Genomic DNA, 18,772 nt, shown 5'->3' with positions numbered 1-18,772 from the left:
CTAGGAAGCTTTTAGAAGGTTCTAGAGACTTGCTTTTAGAAGGTTCTAGAAACTTGTCTCTAAAAGGTTCAAAGGACTATGTTCCTAACATCTTCTACCATAGACAAATCCTAAATCTTAAATCAAATCCTAATCAAATCTTAATCCCTAACCAAAACCTAATAAAAATCTTAAATCCTAAATCCTAAACCAAATCCTAATCCAAATCCTAAATCCTAAACCAAATCCTATCCAAATCCTAAACCCTAAACCAAACCCTAATCCAAACCCTAAATCCTAAACCAAATCTTAAATCCTAAATCAAACCGTAATCAAACCTTAATCCCTAATCAAATCCTAATCCAAATCATAAACCCTAAATTAAATCCTAAATCCTAAATCAAACCTTAATCCAAATTCTAAACTCCAAATCAAATCCTAACCAAATCCTAAACCAAATCCTAATAATTCCTATAACAGATTTAAACCTCAATAACTAATGAATAAATTATTAATCTTAACTAAAATTTTGCATACTTCTAAAAAAATAAGTTAAAAACAAGCACAAAATATTTAATAAGGATCGGAGTTACCAAATTGACGATATCCTCAAAAATGTGCTCGGATATTGGCCGGCCTCCTTCTCCAACTTTAATGCCAATCTTCCAAAGTCAATATCTCTCCTTTGTACCTTTCAATTGATCTCAAAATTCTAGTACACATAGAAAAACAAGTCTAATATCCTCTCACATAAGTTTCACTCCAATCCACTAGTAGATTGCAAGAAATATCAAAAACCCTCACTAGACCTAAAGTTCTACTTTCTGAGACCTTGACCCACTTAAACCTCAATATCCTTCAATTCAACCGTTAGATCAAGCTCAAATTCATGACACATATTAAACACAATATAACCATAAATTCACAAAATTTCATCTATAGATCTAGTACAAAACTCTTGAAATCACCCAAAACGTAAACCCTATTTTATTTCATAAAATCCAAGTCATCCGAAACAAACCTTGACTTCGCAAAGCTATTAAAAAGTTAGTACAAATCCAAATCATCCAAAATCAATGCCTATAGAAACCCTATCAAATCTTCTATCAAACCCCACTCTCCGATCTACCAAAGAGTCCTTGAATCGCTGTCAGAGTGCAGTTTTGTGCCTCACGATCTGATTTCGACCCAGGTTCATAACTGGTCCTCTTCGGGTATCAACTTTTGTCTTCTTGAGATAATTTTTACTAATTTGCACTCCTAACTCCTCCCTACATATGCTTATATCTTTTATTTTTCTAATCTATATTATTTTGTCTCATTTATGGCCTTACAAAGTAAATAGAAGCATAATTTGTAAAAAGGCAGCATTAGCACCTTTAATTTTTCTATCCTTTGACTAACATCTATTTTTCTAAGATAATTTGCTACAATATTTTTGAAGTGAGATCCTCAAACATGACATATTTTATTTTATTTTTACCCTTTTACTTATTATCCGTATTACATCATGACATCGGATCTTTGTTGTAGTCCATCGAACCTTGTCATGTTCACCAAATTCTTCCGTAAACGCCTCCAAAAAGGTTTCAAAGTTGTTTAGTATGGACAATCGTTTTTCAAACAAAGGAGCAAACCATGATAGAGCTTGCCTTGTAAGTAAGGTTCCAACAAGCTCAACATGTGATTCCTCCGTTGGATAGCGTTCGGGCTGTAAAACTATTATCAACCTGATTTGATTGACAAATCCTCAAAACTTGGAATGTGTACCATCGAACTTGTCCAAAAGGCTAACTCGAGGCTCCTTTTATTGTAGAATTGGCGATGCTTGTGAAACCTGAGACAAAGTTGCTTCTCGAAGTGTAGAAGTTTGAGGCTGGTGCAACCTAAATTGTGCCATCCTAGATGCTCCATCATTATGAAGCCTTGCCACGACTCCTTCAATTTTTGTAGTTCTTTGCAATAACGTTGTCGTATTACGTGCTTTCCTGCTTGAGAACGCGCCGGGCGTCTGGCTGTAGAAGGTAGTATGGAGATTCGCCGATAGTCAAGCAGTCTATCAGTTTTTGACTGCTGGAATATAAACGACTGCAACAATGTACCGTAAATCTATACGGGTGCTCTTCGACTGCTTGTCGGAGTCCTTTTTGCCCCAGCCGGTAGGTCTCTAGACGTTACAGAGAACCCCGTACAACCCAAACTGTTAACCTTCAATACTCCTTTGTACTTACGATCTTGTATCCACTGACTGTCTTGTTAGATTAACCCAATAAATTTCATTCACTCCGCATACTCAATCCTATAGACACCCTTTTAATCCTTCAATCACAGACGTAACTCGATTTCACAAAACAGTCAAGAGTATTCAAACCCACTTCATTTAAAAATCCCGATTCACCAGTACAACACTGACTTCAGCAGCGATAGCCTCAGTCTTCCCCAAAACTCTACGAAGAAGAAAAATCCAAATCCTATGTCTTTCCTTCCCCGACCCGAAGCATGAAGCTCCTCTCTCTAATTCCCTTGATCTTCAAAAACCTCCCATCCCCCCTAAATAAAAATCCACACCACTCCAAAACTATATCCCCCCTAACCTTATCCTTTGAATTTCTTCAATCTTCCGTCTTAGATCCGGAATTGGCTCCCACCTCAAGCTTTCTCCTCCGTTTTTACCTTTAAGAAATCCATTTACCGAAAACAACGTTCCCTGAGACGGCACAAGAACAAGACAGCCTGAAACAGAATCGAACCCCGTAATCGGGACTTCATTGAGTCGCCCGACCAATTCAGGTCCTATATTGGGAAAGATGCCCGTAATAACCTGGATGTTCCCGTAATTGGGTCAAATTGGTCCTCGCGTCAGATTGGCTAAGATCCGTAGTAAGACCTCGATTTCCCGTAACTGGGTCAAATTGGTCCTTGCGTCAGATTGACTAAGACCCGTAGTAAGACCTGGATTTCCCGTAACTAGACTGCATTGGGTTGCCCCACCAATACAGGTCTCATATTGGGTAAGAGGACCCGGATTGGATTATCGAAATTGGATCCAATTGGCTCCTCGAACCCGTCGTGTGAATTGGTCCTTCTCTTCCTACTGACTCCCGTTATTCGAATCGAACGGGGCATTCCAGTATGCCCCGGCTGACTGTAACGGAGTCACTGAACCTGACCACTCAGTATTTGTACTGGAGTTGGTCGATGCTCCCAATATTCGAGATAACTGAATATTAATAAAATCCCCCTTTCTTTTTATTTTCACTGTATACTCGTGTTACAACACGACATCCACCCCCTCTGAACCTGTGCATCCTCCGGTATGCACCAATTTACCCAATTGCTGTTTGATTCAGAATATATCCCCTACGTCTTTGTCCAGTTCGTCTTCGTCACCTTCATTATCCATATCACTTTCATCTTCTTGCTGCGGAATCTCTGTACCTTCATTAAGGTCTTCCATATTCATCTCTGCGTGTCTTCGTTTAAATATTTTTACTCTCTTCCCTGCAATTGGTATTTTCAATTTTGTACCATCTAACTCCCGTAATGAGTAAGTCGCATTATCATGAACAGTTGTTACAACATATGGTCCAAACCAACGTTTTGAAAATTTCCGCAAAGTACTATGTTGATTATCCAGACTATTGTCATAAACAAGTACCCAGTCACCTTCCTCGATTGCTTTTGGTCTCAATCGATGTTGCTTATCGAATCGCGCCTTGTTTTGTAACCTTGCTCTTTTCACCCTTTCCAATGCTATCTGGACATCTTCCGTTCTTTGCTCCCTTTTATAGGAACATCATCTAGAAAAGGCAGTCTTTTCCGGGATAAAATCTCTCAATACCTTATTCATCCCATTCATCATATGCGCAACTGAGTTGGTCGCGCCTTGAGGAAGAGTGCACATTCTAACCAATCCAAGCGGTGTCCTCATCGTTGTCATATCTCTACTTCCTTCGGCAAGTTGAAATTGATCATAACCTGAATACAAATCACCCATTGAATAGATCGCCCTTCCAGCAAACGCCTCAGCAAATTCATCCACAATAGGTCCAATTCCTGCATTCCTGACAGTTACAGCATTCACCGGCTGCATATCTTGAATAAACCGCAGTGACCCATTCTTCTTAGGTACCGTAAACCATCGGCTAGAATACGGCGCAAATGAAGGTTCTAATATTTTCATCTTTATCTTTTCTTTCAATAGTTCGATCAATTTAGGTAAATGTGCCCTCGGTACTGGAATCGGTCTTAGATTCCAAGGTACATGCGGTACAGTGAAGATAACCATAGGTGTTATAATATTTGGATCCACACACCCAATTTCATGAGATTCGAAGGCAAACGATCTACCTTGTTTAGCCAACATCTTTTCGAAGCAAGTAATTTCCTCCGGCAATAAAGAACCATCAGAACCAATCTTCAATTCTTCAAAAGTCTCTTCAGTAAACTGATGTCCAATACTCATTGGATCTCTTAAACTTGCTTCTTTTGATGCTTCTCCCATTTGTTCTTTAGAATCCTCTGGTAATGGTCCGGCAACAGGCTTTACCTTCTTATCTGCCGTTTTATATCTCGTCTCTACTGTGACTTCTGGTGCTTGAAAAGATTCAAGCATGGTATAAACCTCTCTCGAATGAATCTCAACAATCTTATCATTATCTCCTAACCCAATAGATGCAATCAATTCCAATGAATCTTCCAGCCCATTTTCTTCATAAACACCCAAAATCCTCTCATCATCTTGCAATGTATCTATCTTGCGTAACTGTCCTTCAATATCATATAATCTTTTTCTTTCTTTTCTTTTAAAATCTTCAACTTTCTTATACATAATATTTCCATTCTCCAATATACCAATAAAACTCGCATCAAAGGCACCTTCATCTCGCGAGAGTACCTCCTCTTTTGTACCTCCATAATCTCGCTTTACAGTGGTACCTCCCCAAAATCCTTAAATCCTTCAACAATCTTTGGCAATGGTTTCTCCCTCAACCTATCTCGATTCCGTTCATGGTTAGGAGGTACTGTTAGAAATTGTACAGCTTTCCTCCCATCTTCGCTCCGTACCCTTGCATAAGCAGAACCATCGTCAAGTACCTTTGTTTCCATCCGTGTTGCCGTGATATAAGGTTGTCCTAAAATCAACGGATAAGACGTTGTATCTTGAACGAAGAAATGTTGCTCCGTAGCAACATCCCCAATCCGAATTTTGACATCTGGACAAGCTCCATATAATTCGCCTCGTGTGTTATTAGCTGCTCGTATTGCCCATCCATGTTCCATATCAATTGGCCATTTTTGCTTCTTATAAAGATCTTTAGACATGAGATTTATTTCAGAACCATGGTCCACCAAAGCAACTATTGGTTCTTCTATATCTCCTACCTTCACCAATACCTCAGTAGTTGCCCTTGCCCAATGCTTTCGAGTATAATGGCTCAAAGTTTCCATTTCCTTGTCATTAGAATCTTCGAAATGTACTCGCTGATTATACCCATTCTTTTCATTTATTGGTTGCTTGTAACCAATATCAACCTCTTCTTCATCTCTACATATTCTTGCGTCAATAGCATGACTCATTCCAGTTTCGCTCATTAATTGCCTCTTTCGCTTAATGCTGTCAATGATAACATCATGAAACTCCTTCTTTGCAATTCCCAAGACTTCTTTCAATGTGAATTCCACCTTAGCATTTAATATACGTTCTTCCAACACCCCTTTCAAATTTGTTGCTGCTTCAATGTCAGAAAGTAGCTTATAAGCAATTGATTTGCCCTTATCTTTTGTCTCCGTTGTTTTTTCTCCCAATGATGCTGAGGTATCCTTTACAGGCAATTCTTGTGAAGCTGCCTCCCGAGCCTTGTCTCCTCGAGTTTGCCTCTTAAAAGAATTTCCTTCTCTAGTATCATCAAAATTTCTTCGTCTTTTCTCTTCCATCAAAGCTTCATGTTGGCTCTTAGCAATATATGCATGAACTGAAAGAGACTCAACGGGATCCTCCCAACCTGTTCTTCCTCGTATTGTAGCTGCAGTTCTCAATAACGCTTCTCAAGGTAATTTCCCTTCTTGCATTGTAGAAACGGCAGAAGCCCAAAACTCACTAGTTTCCGTACTTCCACCAATTTCATCATCTACTCTAGCACCATAACTTGCACTTTCTCGTGCTACTGTCTCATGCCCTTTTAAGTAATCTTGAACCAATGCTCTCATTCCTCCCTTGCCAAAATTGGTTTGAAGAAGATCCTTCCTATCTTTCAATGCTATCTTCCCATCTTTCCAGCGAATAATTCCCTGCCGTATCATATTATTAAATTCATTGCAATCTTTTCTAGTGTGTGAAGCATCATCACACCAAATGCATCTTTGTACATATCCTTGTTTTGAAACATTCTTCGAATTGTTTATAGAAGTATTCTCTTCAAGTCTTGCCAATTTGATTTGAAGATCTCGCATTCCTCGTATAATTTCTTCCATACCCATATCTGTTTTCTTTGACAAGGATGTCGAAGGTTGAACTGTAGGCATTGTCGGTGGTGTAGTATGTACTGGAGCTTTGGATGCTTGTACTTGTTTCGGAATATTACTCCTATCCTTCCTCCTTTCTTTTTTTGTAAGCAACCCCACCGCATCTTCAACGTTCTTCCACTTCGTTGTCAATCCTTCATCTTCTTCTTTGTCTTCAAGAAGGGGTTCTAATTTCTCTTGCAATTCTCCATCAGCAGCTTGAAGAAATAAATCAACTTTGTTCGGCTCCAATGTCAATTTTTCTACCTTCGATAATTGAGAGTACTGCCTCTCAAATTCCCTTAGTAGCTCTGTTGCTTGCAAATTCTTATTGGGCCGTTCAATCCATCCCAGAAACAGCTTCTTAGTAACGCGATCAGCATCTTCTAAGAAATATTCGTCTTTCAATGCATGTGAAAAATCCTCCCATGAATTCCCACAATGATCCGTAATCGATGTAATGTGGTCCCTTATCTCCGGTATCGTGGCAAGTCCAAATAGTGCAACCATTTTCTTCTCAGAAACCCGATTTAATTCCATTTCACGAACATAACATCTTAAATACCTTGAAATATTCCTCCCATCAAATTGATCAATTTTATTGACCACTGCTTGCAATGCTTTGGTTGCCAAAGCTTCCTTTCGATCATTGCTTTGCTGTTGCTGCATTGACAATGAGAAGGCTTGAAACAAACTAGCAATAGATGGATCCATGTGCATACCTTGTCCTTTAGAAGACTCCCCACCAGAAATTTCTCCCAAAAATCCTTCAAAATTTTTATTTTCGTTTTTCATAAAAAATAAAGATAAAATCAACCAAAATCCAATACCTTCTACCTCAAGCTTTCACGTCGGGTTCACCACTTATGTCGTATTACGTGCTTTCCTGCTTGAGAACGCGCCGGGCGTCTGGCTGTAGAAGGTAGTATGGAGATTCGCCGATAGTCAAGCAGTCTATCAGTTTTTGACTGCTGGAATATAAACGACTGCAACAATGTACCGTAAATCTATACGGGTGCTCTTCGACTGCTTGTCGGAGTCCTTTTTGCCCCAGCCGGTAGGTCTCTAGACGTTACAGAGAACCCCGTACAACCCAAACTGTTAACCTTCAATACTCCTTTGTACTTACGATCTTGTATCCACTGACTGTCTTGTTAGATTAACCCAATAAATTTCATTCACTCCGCATACTCAATCCTATAGACACCCTTTTAATCCTTCAATCACAGACGTAACTCGATTTCACAAAACAGTCAAGAGTATTCAAACCCACTTCATTTAAAAATCCCGATTCACCAGTACAACACTGACTTCAGCAGCGATAGCCTCAGTCTTCCCCAAAACTCTACGAAGAAGAAAAATCCAAATCCTATGTCTTTCCTTCCCCGACCCGAAGCATGAAGCTCCTCTCTCTAATTCCCTTGATCTTCAAAAACCTCCCATCCCCCCTAAATAAAAATCCACACCACTCCAAAACTATATCCCCCCTAACCTTATCCTCTGAATTTCTTCAATCTTCCGTCTTAGATCCGGAATTGGCTCCCACCTCAAGCTTTCTCCTCCGTTTTTACCTTTAAGAAATCCATTTACCGAAAACAACGTTCCCTGAGACGGCACAGAGAACAGGACAGCCTGAAACAGAATCGAACCCCGTAATCGGGACTTCATTGAGTCGCCCGACCAATTCAGGTCCTATATTGGGAAAGATGCCCGTAATAACCTGGATGTTCCCGTAATTGGGTCAAATTGGTCCTCGCGTCAGATTGGCTAAGATCCGTAGTAAGACCTCGATTTCCCGTAACTGGGTCAAATTGGTCCTTGCGTCAGATTGACTAAGACCCGTAGTAAGACCTGGATTTTCCGTAACTAGACTGCATTGGGTTGCCCCACCAATACAGGTCTCATATTGGGTAAGAGGACCCGGATTGGATTATCGAAATTGGATCCAATTGGCTCCTCGAACCCGTCGTGTGAATTGGTCCTTCTCTTCCTACTGACTCCCGTTATTCGAATCGAACGGGGCATTCCCGTATGCCCCGGCTGACTGTAACGGAGTCACTGAACCTGACCACTCAGTATTTGTACTGGAGTTGGTCGATGCTCCCAATATTCGAGATAACTGAATATTAATAAAATCCCCCTTTCTTTTTATTTTCACTGTATACTCGTGTTACAACACGACAACGTATCGAGGGCATTCATGATAGCATCCAACTTGGACTCCAAACTTTTTGTCATACTAATGTCTTGGCTTCCAACCATTCTAAGAGAAGGACAAAAATGACTCTACAAGAAGACAATATTTGTTTAGAAGAGGGTACTCCGCAACCTCTAAAACGCCTTAAGAACTTCAAGAAAAGGGGTAATCCACTCTCTCCAAGAAGAATAAGACTCCAATATTGTAACAAAAGAAGTATCAGTTTAGAAGAGGATAATCCGCAAACCTCTAAAACATTAGTACACCTTCAAGCAGAGGGATAGTCCACATTCTAACGAGGAAGAAACTAGCTTTGATATCTGAGGTGAGTTCAGTCTCGACAAACTATCACGGACACAAAAATATAGGCTCGAGATCTAACAAGAAGTTCAAGAAGAACTGGCAAGAACTAGATTAATCAGATGAATACAAGAAGAACACCAGAGAGATGAGCTAGAGCTCCAAGTGATGTGTTGTCGAGACTGAAGAACTCTTCAGCCTCGATTCCAATATATACTCCTATTTAGAAAACTTCTTAAGTAACTTCCACCAACTAGGAAGCTTCCAGAAGGTTCCAGAGACTTCCTTCTAGTAGATTCTAGAAACTTGTCTCTAGAAGGTTCTAAAGACTATGTCCCTAACATCTTCTATCAACTAGGAAGCTTCTCAAGCAACTTCCATTAACTAGGAAGCTTCTAGAAGGTTCCAGAGACTTGCTTCTAGAAGGTTCCAGAGACTTGCTTCTAGAAGGTTTTAGAAACTTGTCTCTAGAAGGTTCTAAGAACTATGTCCCTTACAATATTAAGGAAAGGAATGAATAGAAGACAGTGTTTCATATCAAGTATGGACATTTTGAATATAATATCATGCCTTTTGGACTTATCAATACATGAGCCATATTCAAATACTTAATGAATGATATATTTTTTGAACATCTCAAGGACTTAATTGTGATCTATTTGGATGATATTCTAATCTTTTCCAAGAATCTAAAAGACCACAAAAACATGTTTGCCTTGTATTGAAAAAGGTATGAAGTGATAGGCTATATGCAAAACTGGAGAAGTATATATTTCATGCACCTCAAGTCAAATTTGTTGGATATATTATTTCCAACAAAGGTCTTTTTATAGATTCAATGAAAGTACAAGCAATCATCTGTTGAGCAAAGCCAAAAACTGTATATAAATGTCTAATGGTTTCTTGAATTTATAAACTTCTATAGGAATTTTGTTAGGACTTATTCTAAGATTGCTACTCCACTTATGTGGTTGACATGCAAGGACAAGTTGGATTGGAGCCTCAAAGTAGAGAAAGCTTTTCAAAGCTTAAAAGATGCTTTGACAATAGCTCCAATTTTGATATATGTAGATTTTAATAAGCCCTATTTTATGGAGTCCGATGCCTTAGACTTTGCATTGAAAGCAAACTTGTCATAATATGGAGAAGATGGAAAATTTCATCTAAATGCATTCCATTCTAGAAAATTCTCAATAGTAGGAATTAACTACAAAATCCATGATAAATAATTATTTGCCATTATCGATTCTTTTCAAAAATGGTGCCATTTTTTTGAAGGTGCCTTTCATTAAGTGATTGTATATATAGATCACAAGAATCTTGAATACTTTAAGTCAACCCAAGTCTTGAATTATTGCAAAGCATGTTCTAGTATATCTTTATCATGATTTGACTTTTGCATCATATATCAACATGGAAGCCAACAAGGATTATTAGATGCATTATCAAGATGTTTCTACCATGAACTAAAAGAATATGAGGCAACTTATGATCAATAATAGGTAACTTTATTAAAACTTGAGCAATTTCATCTTCAAGCAACTAATATATCAATTCCTATGGATTTAATATTTCTTAATCATGTTTGTAAAGCCTCAAAGATGGATCCTCTTATTCTTAATATCAAGTGTCTTACTAACAATCTTTCTGAAGAGTCTTCTAAATTCAAGTGTAAAGATAACTTCTTGTTCTTTGAAGAATGTTTGTTCATTCTTAAAGAGCCAATATACTTGTGCGTTCTTCAAATAGACTATGATTTCATTGCAGCCAGATATTTTGGATTCAATAAGACCTTGGAACTTTTGTCTAGAGACTTTTAGTGGCCTAAAATATAGAAGGATGTTAAGAAATTCATACTATCATGTGATACTTATTTAAGGTCAAAGAATCCTTGACATACGCCATATAGACTTCTTCAACTCTTTCCTATTTCAAGACAACAATGGTCATCTATCTCCATGGATTTTATTACAGATCTTCCACCATCAAGCTTATTTGACACTATCTTTGTAGTTGTTGATTGATTGACTAAGATGACACATTTTATATCTTGCAAGAAGTCAATTACTGGTAAAGAAATGACAAGTTTCTTTATTGACAATGTCTATTATTACCATGGTGTCATGTTGTAACACGACTATATGGTGAAAGATGATAATATGGATCTTATTATAGAAGAGCCAAGTTAAAAGAAAAAGTAGAAAAATATGGATAAAAGATAGGAAGGTAGTAAAACTTTTAATAGTAATGCTGCCCTTTTAGAAAAAATAGCTTCTACTTACTTTGTAGGGCCAAAAATAAGAAAAAATAAGGTAGATTGGAAAAGTAAATGATATAGACATCTTAAGGAGGAGGTTAAGAGTAAATTCTAATAAAAATTACTTAAAAAAACTAGATGTTGATACCCAGAGAGGGCCGGTTATGAACTAGGATCGAAATCAAACCCTGACACACAAAACCGAGTCTCAAGGACGACTCCGGGATTCTTTAGCAGATCAAAGAGTAGGGTTTGATAGAAGATTGGATAAGGTTTCTATAGACATTGATTTTGGATGATTTAGAGTTAATATGACTTTGTAAGAGCTTTGCAAAGTCAAGATTTGTTTCAGATGACTTGGATTTTATGAAATAAAATATGGTTTATATTTTGGATGATTTAAAGAGTTTTGTAATAGATCTACGGATGAAATTTTTTAGATTTATGATCATAGTTGTGTTTAATATGTGTCATAAATTTGAGCTCGATCTAACGGTTGAATTGAGGAATATTGAGATTTAAGTGGGTCAAGGTCTTAGAAAGTAGAATTTCAGGTCTAGTGAGAGTTTTTAAGATTTCTTGCAATCCACTAGTTGGATTGGAGTGAAACTTACGTGAAAAGATATTAGACTTGTTTTTCTATATGTATGAGAATTTTGAGATCAATCGAACGATGCAAAAGAGAGATATTGGCTCTAGAAGATTGACATCAAGATTAGAGAAGGAGGCCGGCCAATACTCGAGCACATTTTTTGAGCTTATCATCAAATTAGTAACTCCGATCCTTCTCAATTTTTTTTTACTTGTTATTAACTTATGTTTTTAAAAGTTTGAAAAATTTGAGTTAAGATCGACGGTTTATTCATTAGTTATTGAGGTTTAATTCTATTATAGGAATTACTAGGATTTGATTTAGGATTTAGGATTTTATTAGGGTTTGGTTTAGGATTTAGGGTTTGGATTAGAATTTGGTTTAGGATTTGTTTAGGGTTTTATTTATAGTTTAGGATTTGATTTAGAATTTGGTTAAGATTTGGTTTAGGATTTAGGGTTTATATTAGGATTTGGTGAAGGTTTGATTTAGGATTTAGGATTTGGTTTAGGATTTGGTTACGGTTTGATTTAGGATTTGGTTTAGGATTTGGTTGGAGTTTGGTTTAAGATTTGTTTAGGGTATGATTCACAGTTTAGGATTTTATTAAGATTTAAGATTCAATTAGTTTTGGCCTAAAGTTTGAATGAAGTTCAATAGGATTTTAACTAGAATTAAATTAAGATTGAATTGAGATGTATTTGAGTAATATTTGTAATCCTTCTAATATTTCTTTAGGAATTCTTATTTTTTTTTTGAAATTTCTTTGAGATTTTTTTGAATTTGATTATGCTTGCTTAGTATTATTATGGTCTAATTAGAGCATTATTAGTATTCTATTAGAATTAGGATTTTGTTATTGTAATTTCCATTCTTTCTTCCATAGCTAGGTGCCCAAAGCATTCTCAAGCAAGACTTCACATATTACGACAACGGGTTGCCAAACGACATGTGTGAGATTGTAGGCCACAATTTGCATCAAGATTTTGGAAGGCTCTCTTCAAGATTCTTAAGATTGACTTCAATCTTTCTTCTACCTTCTACCCTCAAACTAATGGCCAAACGGACCAGATCAACCAAATTCTTGAGCAATATTTGAGGTGTACCATTAACTATTAATAAGATGACTGGACTTTCTATTTGTCATTGGCAGAGTTTACATATAATAACACAATCCATGCATCTATGCAACAAACACCATTCTACTCAAACTATAGTCATCATCTATACCATTCTACTCAAACTATACGTAAATCTAGCAGTAGAGGAGTTTGCTACAAAGATGGCCAAACTTCAAGCAATCATGAAGACTCACCTAGAAATGACTCAATAAAGTTATAAGCTATTGGCAGATAAATTGACAAAGGAACATCCTCCATTCCAGGTTGGTGACAAAAAGTAGCTTCTTTGGCACAATATAAAAATCAATAGACCATGTAATAAGTTGAACAATCAAAAATTGAGACCATTTGTGATTCAAATCAATAATGTAACTTATTGCTTGGAGTTACATTTATCCATGAAGATTCATTTAGTCTTTCATGTTTCACTTTTGAAAAGGTATCAAGAATCGAACATACCAGGTCAAAGATGAGTACAACCTCTTATGGTCGAAATCAATGATTATGTTGAATTTGAGATAGAAGAGGTATTAGATTCAAGGATAAGACATAGAAGGCTTCAATATTTGGTCCATTGGCATGGATATGATATCAATGATTGTATATGGGAATCAATTGGCAACCTTGTAAATGCACAAATAAAGATTCAAAAGTTCCATTAATGATATCCATCTAGACCAAAAGTGACAAAATGAAGAACAATAGTTTGATAAGATGGCTTCACAATGAAGATTCTTAATTCTTGGCCTCATAAAAAAGGAGAAGAGAGAGCCTTTGAAGATGTAGTTTTTTGAAATGTTTAGAACAGTATAAGTTAGTAGTTCAAGTTTACAACAATAGGTTGTTTATATTCTTTTGGTCTTATCTACTTTATATGATATGGATAGATACCTTGCAGGTCATACCATCTCAACCAAGTAACTTGCAAAGACAATTTCAAAATAAAGAGCTGCATGAACCATGAAGACATCAAAAGATATTTAGTAACAGGTCACTAGTAATTGTGTTTGAAGTAGAACCTGCCTATGAAGGACTTCTAGAAGGAGATTTGTAGGACAATTCTATAACGAAGATACCAAAGTTCATGCTTGATCAGAAGTAGAAGACTTAGGGTACTATAGATGGCTTCAGGGGCCTATGAATCATTTGCCTTGCAAAAAATAACTAGAATATATAATAGACACCATGTATCAGATCTTCAATTTGTTGCATACATATTAACTTGCAGCAACATTGCTTCTCGAAGACTTTGAAGCTAGAAGAGGAAGTGATGTCTCAGACATACAACTGAAGAAGGTTTGAGAAGATTTTAAGAGATTTTAGAATATTCTAAAAAAATTCTTGCAGATCTTAGAAGGTTCTAGAAGGTTCTTGTAGATTCTAAAAAAGTTCTAGAAGGTCATAAGAGATCCTAGAAGATTGTAGGAGACTTTAGATGATTTAGGAAGTTGCCAAAGAAGGATCTTAGTCTTGCTTTGTTTCCAAGCTTCATAGAAACTTCTCAAGAAGTTTCTTAGGACCTAGTATACATAAGAGTCGAGGCTGAGAGGATCCTCAATGTCAACAATTCACTTCTTGTGATTTAGCGAAGATCTGCTTGCCTTGTATCTAATTATTGTTCTAATGTCGAACTAATTCCATTTATTTTGCTTGAATCTTTGTCTTGTATATGGTCCCTAAGAAGTGGAGCTTTCCATCCTCTCTCATATGTGATAGTATAGCTCTTAATACAAAGTCAAAAGCATTAGTTTCCAAATAAAGAACTTTTATAAAACATGAATGCATTGAAATTAGAATTGTTGTAAAAGTTGCCTTCAAATTTGGAATAGAAGAGTTTCAACAAGAAAGCTAGCATAAACTTGATTAAATTAGATGAGTATAAGATCAACACCAAGAGAGGTGAGATAAAGCTCCAAGAAATATGTTGTTGAGATTGAGGATTCTCTTTGCCTCAACTTCAATATACATTAGATATTTAAAATCTTCTCGAGAAGTTTTTATATTGCTTGGAGACAAAGCAATTCTAAAATCCTTCTTAGACAACTTCTTTAATCTGTATAGAATTATTTAGAATGTGCTCAGATATTTTTAGAACCTTTTAGAATATTCTAATTTTTTTCTAAAATCTTTTACTAGAATATTCTAAAAATCTTCTAAAACTTTCTATTCTAATAGAATATTCTAAAAATATTTCTAAAATATTCTCATTAGATGTCCATAACAATCTAAACATAGAAAGGTTATTGATTGAAAATGGCTACATAAAGTACTTAAGAATCTAAAATTTGAAGTGTAATAGAGCATAGATGTAGTATTGATTAAGATTACTCAAATGATATTTTGAAAAGCTTAAATTTGACACATCATAATAATTCATATTAAACTAGTTGGAATCAATCAAAAAATAAATTTAATATCTTAAAAATTATCAAAATATACACATATATAACATTATGCACCCATCTTAGTCAATTTTAACCATTTAGATTTACATGTTTTAAAATCTTTAAAACTTGAATAAATAAAGATTCTAATACATTAATTAAAAAAAATTAAGAAAAAAAGAAAAAAACAATATATAATAAAAATAAAAAACTTACAAAATTATAATGCATATTTATCTATAATTGATTACAAAAAGATTACTATGAGAATTTTAAAATTAGAATATAGTAATTAGAATATAGTAAAATTAGAATATAGTAATATAGAATGCTCTACTTCTCTGAGCTGTAGGTCTTATTTTTCATATAAGGAAAACTTACCAAATCAAAAATAACTCTTCACCATTCGTTTGTCTTCTTCATTATGTCTTGAATAGGTCTTTTACAAATACTACCTTGGAATGGATTAAGCTCTTGTAAAAAAACCATTTGTTTTATTAGTTTTAAATTAATATAAAAAATGCTTTTGATTATGTAGAGCTTTATGTAAATGGTATATAATATGTAATTTACATGTTTCCAAGAGTGATTAGTTCTTAATTTATGTAGATTTAATATATTACTAAGAGGATTACATATCAAAGCAAATTTTGTGGAGACCAAGCTTCCAAGTGCCAATAGCATTTTCCAGACACACAGCACATGATAGTAAATAGTATCATTAGTTCAGCTCTACACTCTGCACGCATGCACAGCTCAACCACTAGCTAACCTGCCTTGAACCATCCGTGTTCACCTTCAACCACTCCACACAAATATCTCTCAGAATGATCAACCGGTGCGCAGAATGATGTGAGAACCGCTGTCGGTGTCAATTATGTCACTGAGCTCCCCTACGTTGAGGTTAAATGTGGCTCTCTCGAATGGCTCCTGCATCTGACCACGACCAAACCATCCTGCATCACTCACATCAAGGCGAAGTTAAGAAAGTGTGTGCAGAGCACTTAGATCTACGTGAAACAATCACATTATTTACTCGCAATTACGGCAAGAGATGTGGAAATGAAGCTTTGAGCGACACTACACAGAAAAGCGACTTGAACATTCCACTGGTGGATAGGGGATACAAGGCCAGTCACGGAAGAGACTGCACAAAAGCGAGGACTTGAAATATCTGTGAAAATCAAAGTAATATGAAGAAGAATTCCGGACCCCAGTTGATACATGAGCGCAATACAGAAACAAACAAAATAAATAAATAAAACAAAAATCTGGAGCGATTGCGATAAAATTAAATCCTGAGGGATAAACAAGCAAGGACAATGAAAGAGAAAAATCTGCAGAAAAATCACTCTGAAAAGTTGAATCGCTAACAAGTCCCATCCCTTGATAAATGCAGAACTCACTGGTGCCATTGAGACAAGTTAGACTGGCAAAATAGACATTACAATCACTGCAAACCTCTGACAAATACATGTATCCCAACAAGGCATGCATGGGTGATGGATATGTTGTTCATTTACGACACCTCTGCTGCCAAACCCTAATTCAGAAACCGGGAGTGGAAGCAATTTCCCAATTGTTATCGACTAACTCGAGGGATGCAACCACGGACAGAAAGAAAAAAGTTAGAGGGTGACGCAAGCACGGGCACAGATGAGCGTGGAACGAAGACAAGTACCCAGATCACCGCCTCGCTTAGCGGAACTGCAGTCGGAGTTCTGGGTGGCTAAGTCAGCGAGAGTGGCTCTGCCGCTCTCGATGTCGCTCTTGAACTGCATCAGCTTGGCAACAGCATCGTCGCGGGTAGTCTTACGAATAATCCTCCCTTCGGGATCCTTCCATGAAGCCGGCCGGCGGGAACCCTGGTGCTTCACCAACAAGTGCGATCCCCGAACCTTCTCCGTGGAACTCATGTCTCCACCGAAACTGAGAGACCCAACAAGCGCATGAACTCGCAGCACAACTAAATGCTCTCACGCAACGATCGATAATCCAAGAATAGCACAGAAACAGCAAGGGGAGCAACGACGAGGATGATTTTACAACGACAAGACATGCGCGAGGGAGGGGTGGATTTGCAAAGGATGCGTACCACCAGATTGAGGTGGTGCGATGGATCACACAGGGAAGCGATCGCAGGAAATATCTGCGAGTGGGGGGTAGAATGTGAGGGGGCAATGGGGGAGGAGAGGCTTCATCGCATCGCAACTGTCCATTTGCACCTCGCCCACACAGCCATCGATCCTTCATTCATCTCCCCATTCTCTCGATTCTTACAGCGCCGCTCTGACGTAGGGGCTGAGGAATTCGAGATTCTCCCCCGTCAACCATCGCTGCCAAGCTGCAAAGTGGCACCCCCCTCCCTGCCGCTGCCGCTGCCGCCGCCGCCCCTCAAACCGTCGTCGGCGGCAACGGCCGCGTGAGGGCATTCTGCTTGCACGACTTTTCCTTTCGAATGAATAAAAGAGTTCAAAAACATTGATGAGGAAAGAAGAGCTTTTGAATGGGAAAAATTGGATTTTCATCTCGTGGTTTGTACATCAACGTTTTGAATAGCACCTTCATTTAAAAATCATGTGTATAATTTTAAAAAAATAAAAATCAAATTCAAACATCTTCAATGAAGTTGATTACTGATAAGAATTTACTGAATTTGTTTACAAAATTCTTGTGTTGTTTTAATGATATGATCGATTTTAGTTCGAAGAAATCTCTATACTCTTCCGGTAAAAGTCTTTAAAAACATGATAATTGATAGCAAACGACCTCTGTGGCATATTATAAATTATTTATTTTATAATTATTCTTTTGTTACAACATAAATAAATGTAAACACAAATCGTATAGAAAGTATTACTTCTTTTTGTAATTCAATATTTTTTTACAAAAACCTCTAAATGATTTGATATTTGACTTTCCAAGATTATGCTTTTACAAGGTATTTTTCTTCATGCCTAACATCTCCAAGAAGTCAAAGATTTTAGGTTGAAATTTAAGATTACAATTGATATTTAATGTTTTAGAAACCTTGAAAAAGAATATTTTCAAATAAAATATATTAAGAAAAATATGATATATATAAATTTATTAATATTATCATATAAATATAAATAAAAAATCTTCCAAGGCACATTTTTATTTTTCTGAAAAACCATAATTTTTTTAAATAATAAAAAGAATAACAATGCAAGGACCTACATACTTTTATGTAAATACATATGTACGTAATAGTATATGTGATTTAAAATAATATGAAAAAGATGAAATTTATAAATTGTGTCTTTATTTATGCTTTAAAATTAAAAAATTAAAAAAAAGAAAAAAGAAAATCACTACATAAATTAAATTGATAAAACAACCAAAAATCAATAGAAATTTATCATTAGAGTGCTTATTACTAAAAAGCACTTTAAAAAGAAATATTTAATATATATA

The 18,772-nt window shown here is 36.4% G+C and overlaps 1 protein-coding gene across 1 annotated transcript; it reads right to left on the bottom strand.

Annotated features, from left to right (window-relative positions):
- Positions 1-15,923: 15,923 nt before the first annotated feature.
- LOC112287189 (peptidyl-prolyl cis-trans isomerase Pin1) lies at positions 15,924-17,463 on the bottom strand. The gene is made up of 3 exons (XM_024529950.2): positions 17,430-17,463; positions 17,016-17,263; positions 15,924-16,290 (listed from the first exon to the last, which is right to left on the bottom strand). Exons 2-3 carry the CDS (start codon positions 17,248-17,250, stop codon positions 16,166-16,168), a joined length of 360 nt encoding a protein of 119 aa, XP_024385718.2. The 5' UTR covers positions 17,251-17,263; positions 17,430-17,463; the 3' UTR covers positions 15,924-16,165.
- Positions 17,464-18,772: the final 1,309 nt, after the last annotated feature.

The sequence above is a fragment of the Physcomitrium patens genome, chromosome 10, assembly GCF_059467195.1.
Source record: "Physcomitrium patens ecotype Gransden chromosome 10, ASM5946719v1, whole genome shotgun sequence".
NCBI classification, from domain to species: Eukaryota; Viridiplantae; Streptophyta; class Bryopsida; order Funariales; family Funariaceae; genus Physcomitrium; species Physcomitrium patens.
This window is presented reverse-complemented; position numbering and strand designations above follow the sequence as displayed.

Excerpts from the sequence above, each read along its gene's own strand:
- LOC112287189 (XM_024529950.2), bottom strand. The coding sequence starts at position 17,250 with ATGAGTTCCACGGAGAAGGTTCGGGGATCGCACTTGTTGGTGAAGCAC. Across the intron at positions 16,291-17,015 it reads TAAGCGAGGCGGTGATCTGG|GATGGTTTGGTCGTGGTCAG; the intron begins GTACTTGTCTTC and ends TGAGTGATGCAG.